Source organism: Mastacembelus armatus, chromosome 19 (assembly GCF_900324485.2).
Source record: "Mastacembelus armatus chromosome 19, fMasArm1.2, whole genome shotgun sequence".
Taxonomy (NCBI): Eukaryota; Metazoa; Chordata; class Actinopteri; order Synbranchiformes; family Mastacembelidae; genus Mastacembelus; species Mastacembelus armatus.
The window spans coordinates 4,380,158-4,396,176 of record NC_046651.1 but is presented as its reverse complement, the minus strand read 5'-3'; the positions used below and the strand labels follow the sequence as shown (position 1 = coordinate 4,396,176).

The 16,019-nt window shown below is 38.3% G+C and overlaps 1 protein-coding gene across 1 annotated transcript in view; it reads right to left on the bottom strand.

Moving 5' to 3' along the window:
• Window positions 1–12,637, bottom strand: part of fmn2b (formin 2b) — an 81,794-nt gene extending 69,157 nt beyond the window's left edge. The window contains exon 1 of the mRNA XM_026314743.1: window positions 11,001–12,637. Coding sequence (XP_026170528.1) covers window positions 11,001–12,637 — 1,637 coding nt within the window. The remainder of the gene's footprint in view (window positions 1–11,000) is intronic.
• Between the last annotated feature and the right edge of the window lie 3,382 nt (window positions 12,638–16,019).

The following is a 16,019-nucleotide window of genomic DNA, read 5'->3' as shown; positions in this document are numbered from 1 at the left end:
AGACTTCAAGCCTGTCTAACTGATATAAAGGCCTGGATGACCAGTAACTTTTTACTTTTAAACTCAGAGAAAACAGAAGTCATTATATTTGGGCCAAAAAATCTCAGAAATAACTTTTCTAAAATTATAGCTACTCTAGATGGCATAACCCTGGCCTCCAGCACTACTGTAAAAAACCTTGGAGTTATTTTTGACCAGGACATGTCCTTTAACTCACACATAAAACAAATCTCTGCATTCTTTCACCTGCGCAACATTACCAAAATTAGGAACATCCTGTCTCAAAATGATGCAGAAAAACTAGTCCATGCATTTGTTACCTCAAGGCTAGATTACTGTAACTCATTACTATCTGGATGTCCCAATATCTCCATAAAAAGCCTCCAATTAATCCAGAATGCCGCAGCCAGAGTCCTGACAGGAACTAGCAAGAGAGATATTGGCTTCTCTTCATTGGCTCCCTGTAAAATATAGAATAGAATTTAAAATCCTTCTTCTCACATACAAATCCCTTCTTAATCAAGCTCCTTCATACCTTAAAGACCTCATAGTACCATATTATCCCAATAGAGCACTTCGCTCTCAGAGTGCAGGTCTACTTGTGGTTCCCAGAGTTTCCAGAAGCAGACTGGGAGGCAGAGCCTTTAGTTATCAAGCTCCTCTCCTGTGGAACCAGATCCCAGCCTGGGTTCAGGAGGCATACACTCTCTGTACTTTTAAGGCTAGACTTAAAACCTTCCTCTTTGACAAAGCATATTGTTAGGGCTGGCTTCAGGCAACCCTGAACCATCCCTTAGTTATGCTGCTATAGGCCTAGACTGCCCGAGGACCATCGGTGCACTGAGCTCCCCTACCCTAACCCCCCCCCTTTCCCTTCCCTTCCCCTCTCTTCCTCTCCTCCCACCTCACGTATATTCCACCACTGAATGTCACTAACCTTGTGCTCTCTCTCTCCCCTAGTTTGTTCTCTCTCCCTCTCTCTCTGTTCTCTCTGTACCTTCTGCAGGTGTCCCTGGTCCTGGAGCTGTATATCGCTGATGTGCAGTTACTACTGGTCCCACCAACCTGCAGTGTCTATTTGTTATTTATTGTTGCTGTTCTTTTCTCTCTGCTCTATCCACTCACCCCAACCAGTCGAGGCAGATGGCCGCCCAAACTGAGCCCGGTTCTGCTGGAGGTTTTTTCTTCCGTTAAAGGGAGTTTTTCCTCTCCACTGTCGCCAAGTGCTTGCTCATAAGGGAATTGTTGGGTTTTTAGTTTCAGTTTTTGTAAAGTGCCTTGAGATGATTTGTATTGTGATTTGGCGCTATACAAATAAAATTGAATTGAAAATTGAATTGAGTTGCCTCTCCTCTTGGGCCAACACTGCTCCTTCTGAATTGAATTGAACTTTTGCAAGACATGCCATCAACAGCTTTCTTAATGCTCAGCATGTCAGGGAAGTGCTGAAACAATTAAGAAGCCAACAGAATATACTCCCATACAGGTTAGTTAGTCCTAAGAATACAAAATGTTTCTCAGTTTATGAAAGGTAAACGTGTGCTTGGTGAACCTGAAGTTGTACATGAGTACGCTTCATGTATCATGAATCACATTATTTATAATTTTAGTTTATACTTAATAATTTTTTAAAAAATAACATACAAATTGTGCAGTATCATTATTTGCCAGAAAACTTTGTTTTTCAAATGGAAAAATCTTTTTCTTTTTTCATTAGGTTCCTCAGCCATTTGAATTGGTGGGGATGGACCTGATTGGGAAACTCAGAGAGTCACATAATGGATATCAGTACGTATATGTCATCAAATGGCCACAGGCTTACCCTTTGAAAAAAAATCAGCCAGTGAAGTGTGAAGGTGTATAGTCAAGTTTGTGCATCAGTTTGAATCCCCCAAAATGATTTTAACAGATCAGGGGAAAGAATTTGTCAGTGCTGTAAGTACTTCACATCTTAGGCTGAAATTGTGTAAATGTTCTTGATCGAATATATAATTTAGAAATAATTTTTTGTTAAATATCTTTTAACCCATGATTTTAGTTTGTTTTTTTGTTCTATGACTGCTATATATTTCGGAATGTAGTTGTACATAAAGTTTTAATGCTAATGATTCCAGATCAACACAAGAGTCCATGAAATCCTGAACATAAAAAGAATCCTCTGCTCACCTTATCATCCAAAAACAAATGGTTTGGTGGGAAGAATGAACGGCACAATTCAGTTGAATCCATTACACTGTTTAATAGATCACTCTAAACTTTGTTCTAAAAAAGACTTTATACATTTAGTACTTTGAACTAAAAATAATTCATACTTTGCTCTAGACTAAATCATTGCTTGTGTTACATTAACTCTCAGATGTTTGTCATGTTTGATAATAGCATCCACTAAATGAAACACTAACAAATGTATGGCTCATATTTATTTGAGTGTACTCTCTACAGAAATGGCATAGATATAAAAACCGTTAGCGTTATGATCATAATTGCCATTATTATAAATTTGCCGTTGTTTGCGGTCTATCTGATGTACCTGTCTGTTTGTCTGCCTATGGTATGGTATAAAAGTAAGTGGAAAACAACCACAATTAAAAGTTGGGGACAAAGTTTGGAGGCAGAATATAAGAAGCCAACAATGAGGAATTGGAAGCCAGCTTTTTAGGACCATTTATCACATTGTCACTTCATGAGAAAAGTGCAGATCTTCAGGATAACAATCGGACTATTTTTCGAAAAATTAATGTAGACCAACTGAAGATGGCCATTGAAGAAACCACCAGGGTGCCACACAGATATTCTACAGCCCCAACAGCATCTACAGCCCCTATAGCATTAGATAAAGTTGATGCATTTTAACTGGCACTGCTCTTTTCACATTTATTTTTCAGAGGTTTTTCAAATGATTAATTTTTATTGTTTTTTGGCAGATGTCCAGGATGTGTGGGTTGGAAATAAGGTCCATGGTCTACAAGATTGAGCCTTACAAATTATTTTACTGGGACATTTGCAAACTTGCTCCTGACATGGAGTTGGAGAGTGAGGTAGGGTGAAAGCCTAATGTGGGACGTTGTCAGCATCTAACACTTTTGGAGTATAGTGCAATATGAAGCCAGTATATTAAACCCACACTAAGTACTTCCAGATATGCCCCAACCAAATCAAGACAGAAAATACAGATATCACACTCACAAAAAGAATGATGGGCATATCAGTACACCCAGTGTGTGTAAGTGTAACAGGGTAATGACTTCCTTTGGGGTGAATATTCCACTTGCCACTTTGGTATTATTTTTGACTGTATACAACAGTTTTAGTTTCCCACGCTCAGTGTGATTTGGCTCCACCCACGGAGCCCGTGCAGACTTGGCAAGGGACACCCCTCTCCTGTTGCCAGTCCGCGTCATGCTGTTCGTGTGGTAAGTTGTATTGTAATGAGCGCCGCTGATAATAACTAATAAGTAATTATTTTGCCTTATGTTCTAAGTTCAACTGTTCTAATGTGGTGGCTATCACAATCGCCAGCATAACCCCAAGGCTGCTTTTATCGATTTATTTGCCATGACAGCAGTATGGAACAAAAGGACTCTAAGACTCAAGGTCTGTAAATGTAAAATAAATCTCATGAATGTACTCCAAGTTTAAGGCTATTTATGAATTCCAAAACTACGACAATTATTTTGCTTAAATATAGTAAATTCATCACAATTTTACTGTTACAGTTTTCAATATTAGATAAAATCCATGGAGTATAGAGTCACTGTGGGAATTATAAATGAGCACTATCATTGGATACTTGTGGTAAATGTCATTTTACAATTAAAAATTTATATAAATGTCAGAAAAACAACTACATTGCATATGTTTTATAATTAATTATAATAAAAATCTGTAGGTCATCTATCCGCAAGCAAAGACGACCCTGTTCCTGGATTTGCTGGGGGAGTCCAAGCAAGGCATGCAAAGATGCTTGGAATGAACAAGGTTAGGATGGTACCACATTTTAATGTAATCTATCAAATGAAAATTGCCATACAAGTATTTCATTTATATAAGAGGAGGTGGCCTTGACAATGTTGGTATTAACATATGACATTGTCTTTCTCTAGGTCATTAATGCGAAAGATGGGATGCAATGTCTCAAGGTGGAAATGCAATACCGTCCCACATCAGTCTGACAGTACCTCATGTGGTGTCTTTGCCTTGAAGGTATGTTACTACCGAGAGCACCTCCTCCCCACCTGTGTTAATTTTGACAACAGATTTTAATTTAGTTTCAGTCATAGTCTTGACTAGAATGCAATTTTAGTTTCAGTCATATTTTAGTCATCTGCTTTGTTTTAGTTTTAGTCTAGTTTTAGTCGACTAAATAGCATAAGATTTTAGTCGACTAAATCTACTGTAGATTTAGTCGACTAAAATATATTGGGTTTGATTTAAGTGTAATTTAGTTAAACTATTGTAATATACAAAATATTCTAAATTAAAATTAAATAAAAACAATGTTCATTAAATATATGGAATGTGGCCTTTCCATAAAAGACCAAAAATTAAATATGCACTGTTTATAACTTGCATATGACATTCTTCATTCTTTAAAGCAAAAGTGCAACTCCAAAATATTTAAAAGAAAAACTGTATTTAGCAATAATGCCACTGCATCAAACGTGAAACTGACTTTCTTTGTTTTCTCCCAGCTGTTGCCATTTCATTATAGTTTAAGTCAGACAGAAACCCAATGTAGGCTATGATGATGTCGTGTACTCGCGCATTCCGCCTCAGCAGGCGGATCAGTTACTTTTCAAATGTATCTTACAAGATTTATTCTTCTAAAAACGTCCCTCACTCACATTTTCGTCTCGTTTTTATTAGTTAACGAAAATGTCAATATATTTTAATTATAGTTTTCGTCGTAATAATTTAATTTTTATTTAGTTATCGCCTCATTTGTCGTTGACGAAAATTATAATGAAATATTTTGTCAACGAAATGAACACTGCTCCCCACATTACTCTCTTATTAAACTTTTTTTCAATTAGGAATGTTTTCCCCCTAAAAATAATATTGCTTGTTTTTATGCCTACACAGATATTATTCACAGATTCATGTCTTTAAAAGGTGATGTGTAGCCAATTTGTTACTAATGGGAGTAGCTTGGTGTAATTGTCTTAATTTTTTTTTTTTTTTTGTAGTTGCCATAAAAACTCCTGAAAAAGGAAACAATAGATTTTCCACCTACAAAAGAGGTCATCAACAAACACAGGCTAAATAGCTGTCACACTCCTCTTAGAGAGTGTTAAATAATGTAGTATTATGGTATATTTTGGCTATCAAAAAATTTGTCCTTAAAATTCCTGTACAAAACAATTTGTGTAAAGGTAAAACTGGATGCACAAAACAATAATCAGACACTTTTTTATTTTTCTTTCATTAGTTTTCTTCAGATGACCTAACAGATACATGTCACCTTTGTGGGGAAGAATAGCATGACATAGCTGATTAGAAAATATGAAATGACCTGTTGTTTGTGTAGCTGTTTCATTGATTTGGAATGCACATTTAAACACAGAATCCACTCAATAGAAAACATAATGATACATAATAAAAATGCCAAATACCAATGTGCTGGCTATATGTTCCATACACTGAACATACTTCATTATGAAATATTATACTTGATTCTTCAGTTCTGCTAATGAAACATTTTATTTTAGCTCAAACTACATAAAAAAGAAAAGAATTGTTAGGGCTGTTTTAAACCCCTATTTCATATTTTGCAGATTCAGTGTGACATTTGTTTGAGGTGGTACCATCAGGAATGTGTCAACAGTCCACCAGCAGAGGAGTCATTCAGTTGTCTTGCATGTTCAGCAGAATAAGCATAGTTCAATTTTTATGTGATCGAGTTCTTACTTATTATCCTATAAGTTATTATAAATTGTAATGTGTATGTTCTTGTTTGTAATGTTGTATTAAGTCTTGTTCTTATTTTTTAATTTTCAAGGATTGTGTAAAAAATGTGCATTTCCTATTAAAGAAATCCCTAAAAAAAGGAACTCTAGTCTAAATTAATTAGTATTTCCTTTTACCTTTAGTTGAGAGAGAAGAAACTTGTCCACATTCTTTTCAAGCATGATAGGAAATGCAAACACATTAGATCATATGATAATAGTACCTAATTTGCCATTATGGAAGGTGTGATGGCCGCATGTGCTGCCACACCCATCAATTTGAATGTTGGTAAACTTCATGATTAGTTTCTTTAGTTCACAGTTAAATTAATTCACTTAAGTTATATTGATTTTTAGTGTTGCACATTATAGTTTCATTTTGGCATACAAAGATAAAACATTTGTTTAATGTAGTATATTTTTTTATTTGGTATTGACTGTACATTAGTTTCTATATGTACCGCGCATGTTTATCTTACTATAGTACATTGTTACATTAGTTTGTACTTTTTGTTTGAGTAAATCTAATTATTTCATTTGAGTTACCAGTGCTAAAGGGGGTCGCTAGTTGGTGTTGCTGCTGCTAGAGCTATCTTGGGTTGCTTGAGCAAAAAGTTCACTCCAGGGAGCAGAAGTCATAAATACACGAAGTGGCCAATCAGACTGCACCAAGCTTTCCAACTTCAAAGGGGGGTGGAGAGTTTGAAATTTGAATTTTATTATTTACATAGTTTATATTCGTATTTTCATGCATTTGTTTTGGTTATTTGATTTATGTATACAGTTTCTTAATATCTGAGAGAGCGACTAACTGTTAGGTGTGTTTAGTTTAATAATAGTCTTCCCCTGTTACCCCCGTGTGTTGAAAATGGTCTGATCAGCCATTATATACTTAATATTGCCTTTTGTGTTAAGGTGTCAGGTCAGTTTGTTATTTGCTCTGTACAGTTAGTTCATTTTGTTAAATATTTTGCCTGGGTTTGTTTTGTTTTGTTGACCTTTTTTATGGGCCCAGTTTTTGTATACTTAATTTTCACCTTTTGAGCAAAAAATAAAAACCCGTTTTTGATAATTTTCCTGTTGCCTGTTTGGTCCTTTCACAGAAGGTTAAATAGCGGATAGCGCCCCCTAGTACTTGCACTTACTTTCTCAAGACTGTACCAAATTTGGCACAGACTTCCGTGGGGGTCCACTCAAAGACGTGGTCTACTTGGGGAGGTGCGGTCTCTTCGGGGGAGGGGATTTGGGGGGGCAGCCAATTTTTGGGGGCTGGTCAATTCAGAGGGCGGGGGCGCTTGGGGAGGCGGTTTGCTTCGGGAGGCGGTCTGTTCGTGAATGCGGTTCGCTGGGGGACGCGGTTTGCTCGCGGGGCGGTGCGTCGGGGGAGGCGGTGCGCTCGAGGCGAGGGCCGCTTATCGCCGCTTGCGGCTATATTTTTATTTTATATTTCAAAAGGGTTTTCCGGCTCCCGGTGTTTTCTTCTCTGTGGAACATGGGTCCAAATGGCTCTTTGAGGGTTTAAGGTTGCCGACCCTTGGGCTAGGCGATATGTCCTAAAAAAAATCAGATATTTTTTTCACAGAAAAATCTGATTTATGATATAAATCGATATTTCCCCCCGGCGGGTGTGTTTGTGCTGCTGTCTTATTAATTTCGTAGGGCGCAACATCATTCCCACTCGGCACAATGCCTCTGTTGCAGTGTAAATTGGTCGTACCAGCTAGCATCATACTTCAAAAGCATTTTGCAGCGGGGTGTTCTGTGTCTGAAGCTGCATGACCGAACCAATTCCAAATTACGGATGACACTGTGCCTTTTTTGGGAAAGAATTCTTCCCTGCTTGCTGCAATGTTTATGTATCTCTAATATGGCAAAATCGCAGGGGGAGGGGCTGATCCCAGAGGGGAACGTCGGCGGATGTTAAAGAGAAAGCCAATTTTCATTTAAACAAGGCGATGTAAACTACACATTCGAGTTAAAATCGGTTTATCGCCCAGCCCTACGTCATACTATGCAATATGATCGTTGTGATCAACAGAGTAATTTATAACAGTATGCAAAACTAGACCTCCATTTATTTCGCAATTAAAATTCAGTTATAAACAATTGTTGTTGACAGTGTGATGAGTGTATTGTAGTTTTGTTTACATTTCCTGTCGACTTCGATTTTACTGTAGCTGTCTAACGTGCAGGCTATTTGATTGAGCATATTGTACTGAAAGAAAGATTAGATCACAGCTTGTTTGAATGTAGCTTCCAAACAGCAACCTAACTATTTCAGTGCATTGGATAACTTGAAATTCAACAGACACGTAAAACAGGCTACAGCCTGACATAACGCTGACAATGGCTAAAGTAATATAACTTTCGACAGAAAGATAAACAAACTTAAAGACACATTAGAAAACATTGTGGAAAAGACTATATTCGATACGATGACTAAAGAATCCAAGTGTTTCTGTTTTTTTTTAAAAATTAGCTTAGCTAAAATTCAAGCCTAACAACGCAGGTCCACCTTTACTCTGTATGCTTGCGCGCTCTCACGGTGAATTGTCGGGGATAACTACTTTGGCACGATAAGCCATGTACCATACCCACACCATAAAATACAAACATGATGTAAGGTTATCCCTGCACTGTTTGGAAGTGGGAAAAATTAACACCATGAAGTAAATTCAGTAAAGTCGACTGGCCAATGTCGTTGTACACTATGTGTGCTTAGATGCTTTGTATGGCTTCCTAATTGGCTTTTTAAGTACTGTTTGCATTAGCAAATAGCATAAATACATAACTCACATTTATTGTTGTACTCATGATGAAGTAACTATTTTCATCCATACCATTGTCCTTACTAACCCAAATATAAGTGAACCTGAGTTGAGTATTTTGATCACTAAGGCAAGTTATTTCTGTATATAATGGTAAATAATATTGAGTATTCATCTAAGAGCTGGGAAAATGGTGACACCCGAACAATAAAGTCTAATATTCCAAGAAGCATTCGCAGTCAGACAGTTAATAGTCAGATTATCTATACCATTTTGGAGGTAAAATTGTCATAAACCCAGGTTTAATAAGACATGCACACACAAATATGGCAAATATTGTATGTGTTGAAGCAGGAGGTGGCCCTGTGAACCGTGGTCTGTAATGCATGTAAGATCAATGTACACAGCACTAATAAGTTTTAGTTTACTCCAAATGAGTTTAGCCTACCTGAGATTGCTTTTTAGAAGCAATGCTGTGCACCAAGATCTCAGCTACAGTATCGGAACTTGGTAAATATTACCATAAATATATATAATAGACCGCTGACAAGAGGTTTTCCAAATAAGTCCCAGTTTGTGATAAACTGAAACAATCTTTAAATAATCAATCAACAATCAAGTGAATCCAATTCATCTATAAAAAATTAATAATAGGTCAAAGTTTATGACACAGTAAATTTTCACTAACAATATTATGACAAAGATAAAGTCAAAGATTTAATGAAGAAATATGATTTGACGTGCAGCAATAAGAAGCCAGAACAGTGACTTTAACTTTTGTCACTGAAAATAATATTGGCATCAAAAAAAAACTTTGAAGTGAATAAGGAAACATTGGGACTAAACCACATATATTGAAAAATTTGTATTGGTATGAAGTAAAGTATTAATACTTAACAGAAAAATAAATATCACTTTCATGTTATGTTTTTGTATCCTGATGTTTTTCAGTGACCGGCTTTTTTTCCACTTAAGCCTACAGTGTTTTTAGTTGATGTCATTGACTTTCAGCTTCAGATTTCTTCAGTGTTTTGATGTGGAAGGGAGGGCTCTAAGGGAAGGGCTTCCTCCTTTTGCATATCCAAATTAAACTAGCTGTTGTACTTACATTTTGAGGGTTATATTGATGAGCTTGGTATCATTGGAAAGGAAACACTTTCTAGTTTATTGTGACTATTCAAATTTGGCCAACAATTTTTGGTAATACATCTGGAAACACAGTTTCTACAGCTAGGTGGGTCCGGGGTAGGTATGTTAAGGGACATAGCTGCTTCAGGTTCTGCATAGAATTTGCATATTAAGGTGAGAACAGCAGGGTTCATGACTCACTGCCTACTATGTTACACATATCTTAAAATCCAGTTTATTGTGGCTATCTCAAATTACCATTCTGACTAATGAGAATGCCATTCTGGATATCTAAAATTATTACAGACAATAATGTGGTTCCATTAAATGTTAAATAGGTTTACCATAGATCAGTATAAATTCAGCTGGAGCTCCTAAACAGCAAGTAAGCCTGTCTCTATCCTGTTGTTCCACATGGTTGGGCTGGCAAGAAGTTAGTATTTAAGCTTAGTAACATTATACTGGATATGGCATGGGTATTCTAGGCCAAGTGCACAGCAGCAATAACATGAGCAGCAGGATCAAAGTCTGTTAATCTTGGACATTAACTCTGGATGTTGAGGCTTCTAAATATTGTGTCACACTGGCCTCTAACTCTTGAAGCAAAAAAAAAAGAAAATGTCACCACAGGAGGTGAGACTCTGTAGTTATTTAGCTAGCCTATGGTTAATGGTAACTATAGCTAAGGTATATGCTAACCTTAGCACTTGCCCCAGCCTAGTAAGTTAAAGGCTAAATTTACACCAGTTCAATTCTGCGTGGAAAAAAAGCACAACAGGACAGAGAAAGACTTACAGAGGTTTGGAAGCGCTACCTGACGTCAAGGAAGCCATTTGTCAGAGATGACACTAAGTCATGAATCCTGCATGTAGCAATCACGTCCATCCCTCGGAGCCCTCCCCCAACATGCCAAAACTGGCAGAAAAATGAAATTGAAAAGTCTGCAACTAAAGCACTGATGAAAGCGTGATAATTTATTATAAAGATTTATTTTTCAGTGCAGCTTTTTTCAGTATTAATACTTTTCTTGTACCAATATATTTTCAGTACAAGTGTTTCAGTGCCAGTGTTTTTTTTTTTACCCTTAAGGTTTTGCCAAATATTATCAGTGCCAAAACATAGTCATTGTTCCTGTTCCATTTAGCAACATAATAGGTACCTGTGGAGGTGAAGGTGGGTCCTGCATGGGGACATGGGGCTGTGGGAGGGCGAAAGGGCTGGGGAGTGTCCAGGGGAGCTGAGCTGTCTGGTGGTGGTCTTGATGTAGGAGGGGAAGATGGGTGGGTAGGGTTTTACCACAGGGCTTGAGGAGAAGGAGGAGCGGGTAGACCTGAGGAGTCTTTTGGCCAGGGTAGGGCTCTCCTGGGGAGTTAGTGGGGTGAAGCTAATGCTGCTCGCCCTGCACTGCTGGTTGGAGGTTGAAATGCAAGTGCTGGCAGCAGAAGAGTGGTTGAATTCAGGGCTAGCACTCTGGCAGTCCTCAAGGGACTCTGCACTAGTAGCTAAACCCAGCTGACCCACACCTTCTTCAAACATGATCCCTGATTTCAGCACCTTAGTGACTTTAGGACTTCTGTCTGTAGGTGAAAGACTGGGATCCACATCCATCCCTAACTTCCCTTCCTTCTCCTGCAGGGATTCATCCCCAGCTTGCCCTTCCTCTCCTGAGGTTGTTCCAGCACATTCAAATGTGTAATCAGGAAAGCTGTCACCACTGGTTGTCATAGTGAATGGGCTGACTGCTGCCTTGCTGGCTGTAACCATGGTGACGGCTGTATGAAGGGGGTGCTGCACCCGAGCATGCTGTTTTCTTCTGCTTGTGGCAACACAAAGAAAGGCTTCTCTGTCTCTTTCCTTTTGTCCCTTCTCATTAAGCTCCAGATGCTCCACCTTTTTCTTCTCCTCCTCCTCTCTCATGCCAGGCACCTCTGTGTGAAAGGGGAGTTGTGGTGTTGGAGTCTGGTCTGTGTGTACAACACAGTCAGACAGTTTTCCTGTTTCTAGGAATGACAGGGCGTCAGACCCCAGTTCTAGTTCTGGGGTCATGTCAAGTACCTCAGGAGGAAGTAATTCACCTACTCCATTACTCTGCGTCCTCTCTTCCACTCCTCCTTCCCCGCACAGATTGCTTTCTCCTCCGTCCTGTGCTTCCACAATTGAGTTAATCACCCCATGCTGCTGCTGGTGCTGCAGCCTTATAGCGAGCTGGATATCTGCTAGCAAATCCTCATGGTCAGCTGCTGAGTGGAAGCTGTAAATATCTGTGTCTGACCCTGAACTCCCTCCTTTCTGCCCTCCTTCCTCTGTGGGGGATGTTGCTGCTGTTGAGGCTTTCTGCTGCATTCTCTGTTTTTGTTTTCCTCCATCTCCATCAATTTTTCCTTGCCCCAGTATCGTTTTCTTCTGAGAGAGGTCTGCCTCAGTGTCCGAGTGTCCAAGCTCATCTGCAGACAGGTCAGGTGTTTTTGTGCTTTGTTTTTCATCATGTTCAGATGCTAAAACATCTTCTTTCGAGCCCGTTACTGATGAGCACACATCCCCTTTCCCTTTGAGATAGCTCTTTCTCTTCTGGATGGAGAAAACAGAGGACTTAGACTCAGATTTGTTTTTTTTCTTAACCGCCCCTGTGCCATGCAGTGTGCCTGTGGATTTACCTCCATGCTTACCATAGTGTTTTTTTCCTCTCTTTTTTGTCATGTCCCCTCCTCCTTCTCTCCATCCTTCATCCAGTGAAGGGTAGCTTCCATTACCCGATGCTGCTGCAGCTTTCTTTTGCTTAGCCTCCTGGTTCCCCATGCTGATGAAGAAGATACAATGGCTGCCTTTCTCACTCAGGTCATGCCTGTGAGTGTTTCTTCTCTCTTGGGGAGCTTTTAGATGCTTGTGCCAGGGAAGGTAGAACCGTCTTGGTCTAATCTATTAATGCACTTATGGTGGAGGAGGAGAACCTGATCCTGCAGATGGTATTATTAGTCTTGCTGTATGACGATCTTTGTCGTTTTCCAGTGACAAAAGCTGGCATGGTAGTTATGTTGCTGCTGATGCAGGAGAGATGTGCAGCTCCCTCATTCCCCGCCCCTTTCTTTCCCTCTTACCCTCCTCCTCTCCATTTGCTGAAAGGAATGACGCAGGCCCTGCATACTCAGTGTAACTGAGATCAGACTGGGTGAAATGGAGAGCTACTGGAATTGGGATACAGAGCCACATCCACTGGGCTAAAAAAGCTAAAATGAATAAAGATGCTACTAGCAACTTGTCTCATATGGTGCCTCTGTGTAGCTTGGGAGACAGTTCCTCACTACATTTCCCATAATTCTCATATTTCCACCTACATTATTCATACTACTAAGTGTTGGTTGGACAGTGAAGAAACATGTAATTCAGCTCTGTTTCACTGCAGACAACAGCTGTTCGAAACTCAATTCTCTCTAAACATTAATAAACAAATATAAATATAACAGATGAAGGTGACAAATTGTTTTAGTTTTTTTTAAAGGGCCACAGAACATTGTTGCATTCATTTTATACCCCCCTTTGAAACTTGTTAATATGCCAAGTCAAAAAGAACCTGTTACTAAGCTACTGTAACACTGAACATCATCATTTTTTTTGTTTCTGAATGATGCATAAAATCTTTCATGATTTGTCATGTCCAACAGTATTTACTTGAGCAATTTTTCTCAATAGCTCCAGGTCTTTTAAAAAAAAAAAAAACATACCGAGAATATCAGTATTTTAGCTTTCATTTGGGAAAAGAGCCAGAAAAAAAACTGTTAGGTCTTATGAATGAATCAACAGTCGTATTCTGAAGCCACATGATGGCGATATTGCACAGTTATTACAGTGACATACCGTATCAGAGTTGCAGCAGTGAAATAATGCAGTATTTTACAGCAATCATGGATCAGCATGTTAAAAGATTACCATTTAATTTTTATTGCTCTTCACATCATATATAAATATAAACTTGCACACATTAAAAGACTCAAATGGAAAGTATTTACTCTATTTCAAAACACAAACATTATATAACAACATTATGTAATGCTTAGAGATATCTCATTGTCATATGTATATTCCACCATTGAATGTCACTAATTTTGTGCTCTCTCTCTCCCCTAGTTTGTGCTCTCTCCCTCTCTCTCTGTTCTCTCTCTCTCTTCCTGTACCTTCTGCAGGTGTCCTGGAGCTGTACATTGCTGATGTGCAGTTATTGGCCGCACCAACCTGCAGTGTCTATTTGTTGTTTATTGTTGCTGTTCTATTCTCTCTCTTCTACCCACTCACCCCAACCGTTCGAGGCAGATGGCTGCCCAAACTGAGCCAGTTCTTTTGGAGGTTTTGAATTGAATTGGAAAGTATGTTTACATTAGTACACTATTCTGGTACTACTACTCTAGTGTTCTAGTACTAGTACTGTTAAATGGGTTAAATGTTATGTTTTACAGTTCACAGTACATTTCAGAGGAACTTTAACCAAACACTACATTCATGAATAATAATTTTTAATAAGTGTCCAAAACAAACATGCCAAGAAGAATTTTTATCAACTAACAAAACACTGAATTGCACACCAGAGAACAGCAGGGCAAATTTAAAAAAAAAAGAACTGAAATGAACTAACCTAAAATTAATCTCATCTAAAATCAAAACTGTCTTACTTTAGTCAGTTCTTTCTTTCTGCTGATCAACTGATTCTAAGTCATCCCCCCACCACCCCCCAGGAATGAAATGTTTCCTACAAAGAGTAACGGTCACACAAAAACAATGGTGAAGCCATGCCCTAGAATATTAAGAGAAATTAAGAGATTAAGAAGAACATTAAGAGAAAGAAAATTCTATCCAACCTAAAGAGGGAGAATTGCAGGGGACACATTTGAAGGACAAAGAACATCTAAAACTAGAACACAGTGGATTTGATCAAGTTTGTATTTCATCCTTTAATACCCGAAGCAGGGGTTGGACATTTCAATTAGGAAGAACATGCCTTTAAAGTAAGACTGTATTAAGGGCAAGTTTGGAAGATTTGTGAATGTTAAAGCATCAATATACAGAGAAGAATATGGTATCCTCAATGTTTACTGTGACCAAGTTCATCCTCTCAAATTTTTAACAGATGCTTTTTTCTAAACTAACAAGCTTTTCAACACAAAACATGATTGCAGGCAGGAATTTTAACTGTCCCATTAATGAATGAATTGCCCAGTGGTATTTTGGTAGGCCTACTTTCTTTTCAATCCAAACAAATATTAGGCTTATGTGAAGAATTAGTACTTGTGGATGTTTGGAGATTGTTGCACCCCTCAGATAAAGACTTCACATTCTTTTAGAATCCACACTTGTTACACCAGAATTGGCTTCCTTCTAATCTCCAAAATGTCTTTAGACACAGTTGTATTTTGCACAATAGGACATTTCTGATCATGCAGCAGCAGGGGTGGTTCTAGACCCTTTTTTGGAGGGCTTTAGCCCCCTGTCTGTCATTTCAGCCCCCCTAAAATGATCAACTATCAAACCTATCAAAATTTACTGAAAGTATAATTTTTACTTTTTAAAATTAAAATTAAAATAAAAAAATATAGGACATGTCAATTAAAAAAAAGATCTGAGGTTTTTTTTTAAATTATTTTATTTTTTTATTCTCTTTACTATTCTGCACATGCGTGATAGCCCTTCCTTAGAAGTGCAACGGCTTGTGCTGTATGTCAGGCTGAATTCTGTTATAATGCTATAGTGGAAGTTATAATATTATAATGTTCTGTTATATAAGATAATACCTTTGTAGATTGCTTCACTTCTATCGGTTAATTCTAAATCAGCTAGTATCCCATTGCTGTTCTGGGAAACTGCTAAGGAAACTGCAAGCGGGTTAATTATCTCCTGCTGTGCCAGGAAGAAACACTAAGTTGTGGAACAGCACTGCTGTTAGGTAAATTCTTTTAACAAATAGACTCAGAGGACGAACTTCGGTAAGATTATATAGAAGTTTTACTTGCAAGGAGTAACAGTCACACAGCACCTTGGTACAGCATGAGGATCACTGGCTCCTTGCAGCCTAACACATCAGTTTTCATGAAAACAAGAAAAGGGAGGGGATTTCTCACAGAAAGACATCTGGGCCCTTATCAAATAGTCAAGGTTAGAGCAAACTGTGCTCACTGAGAGCAACAATTATATT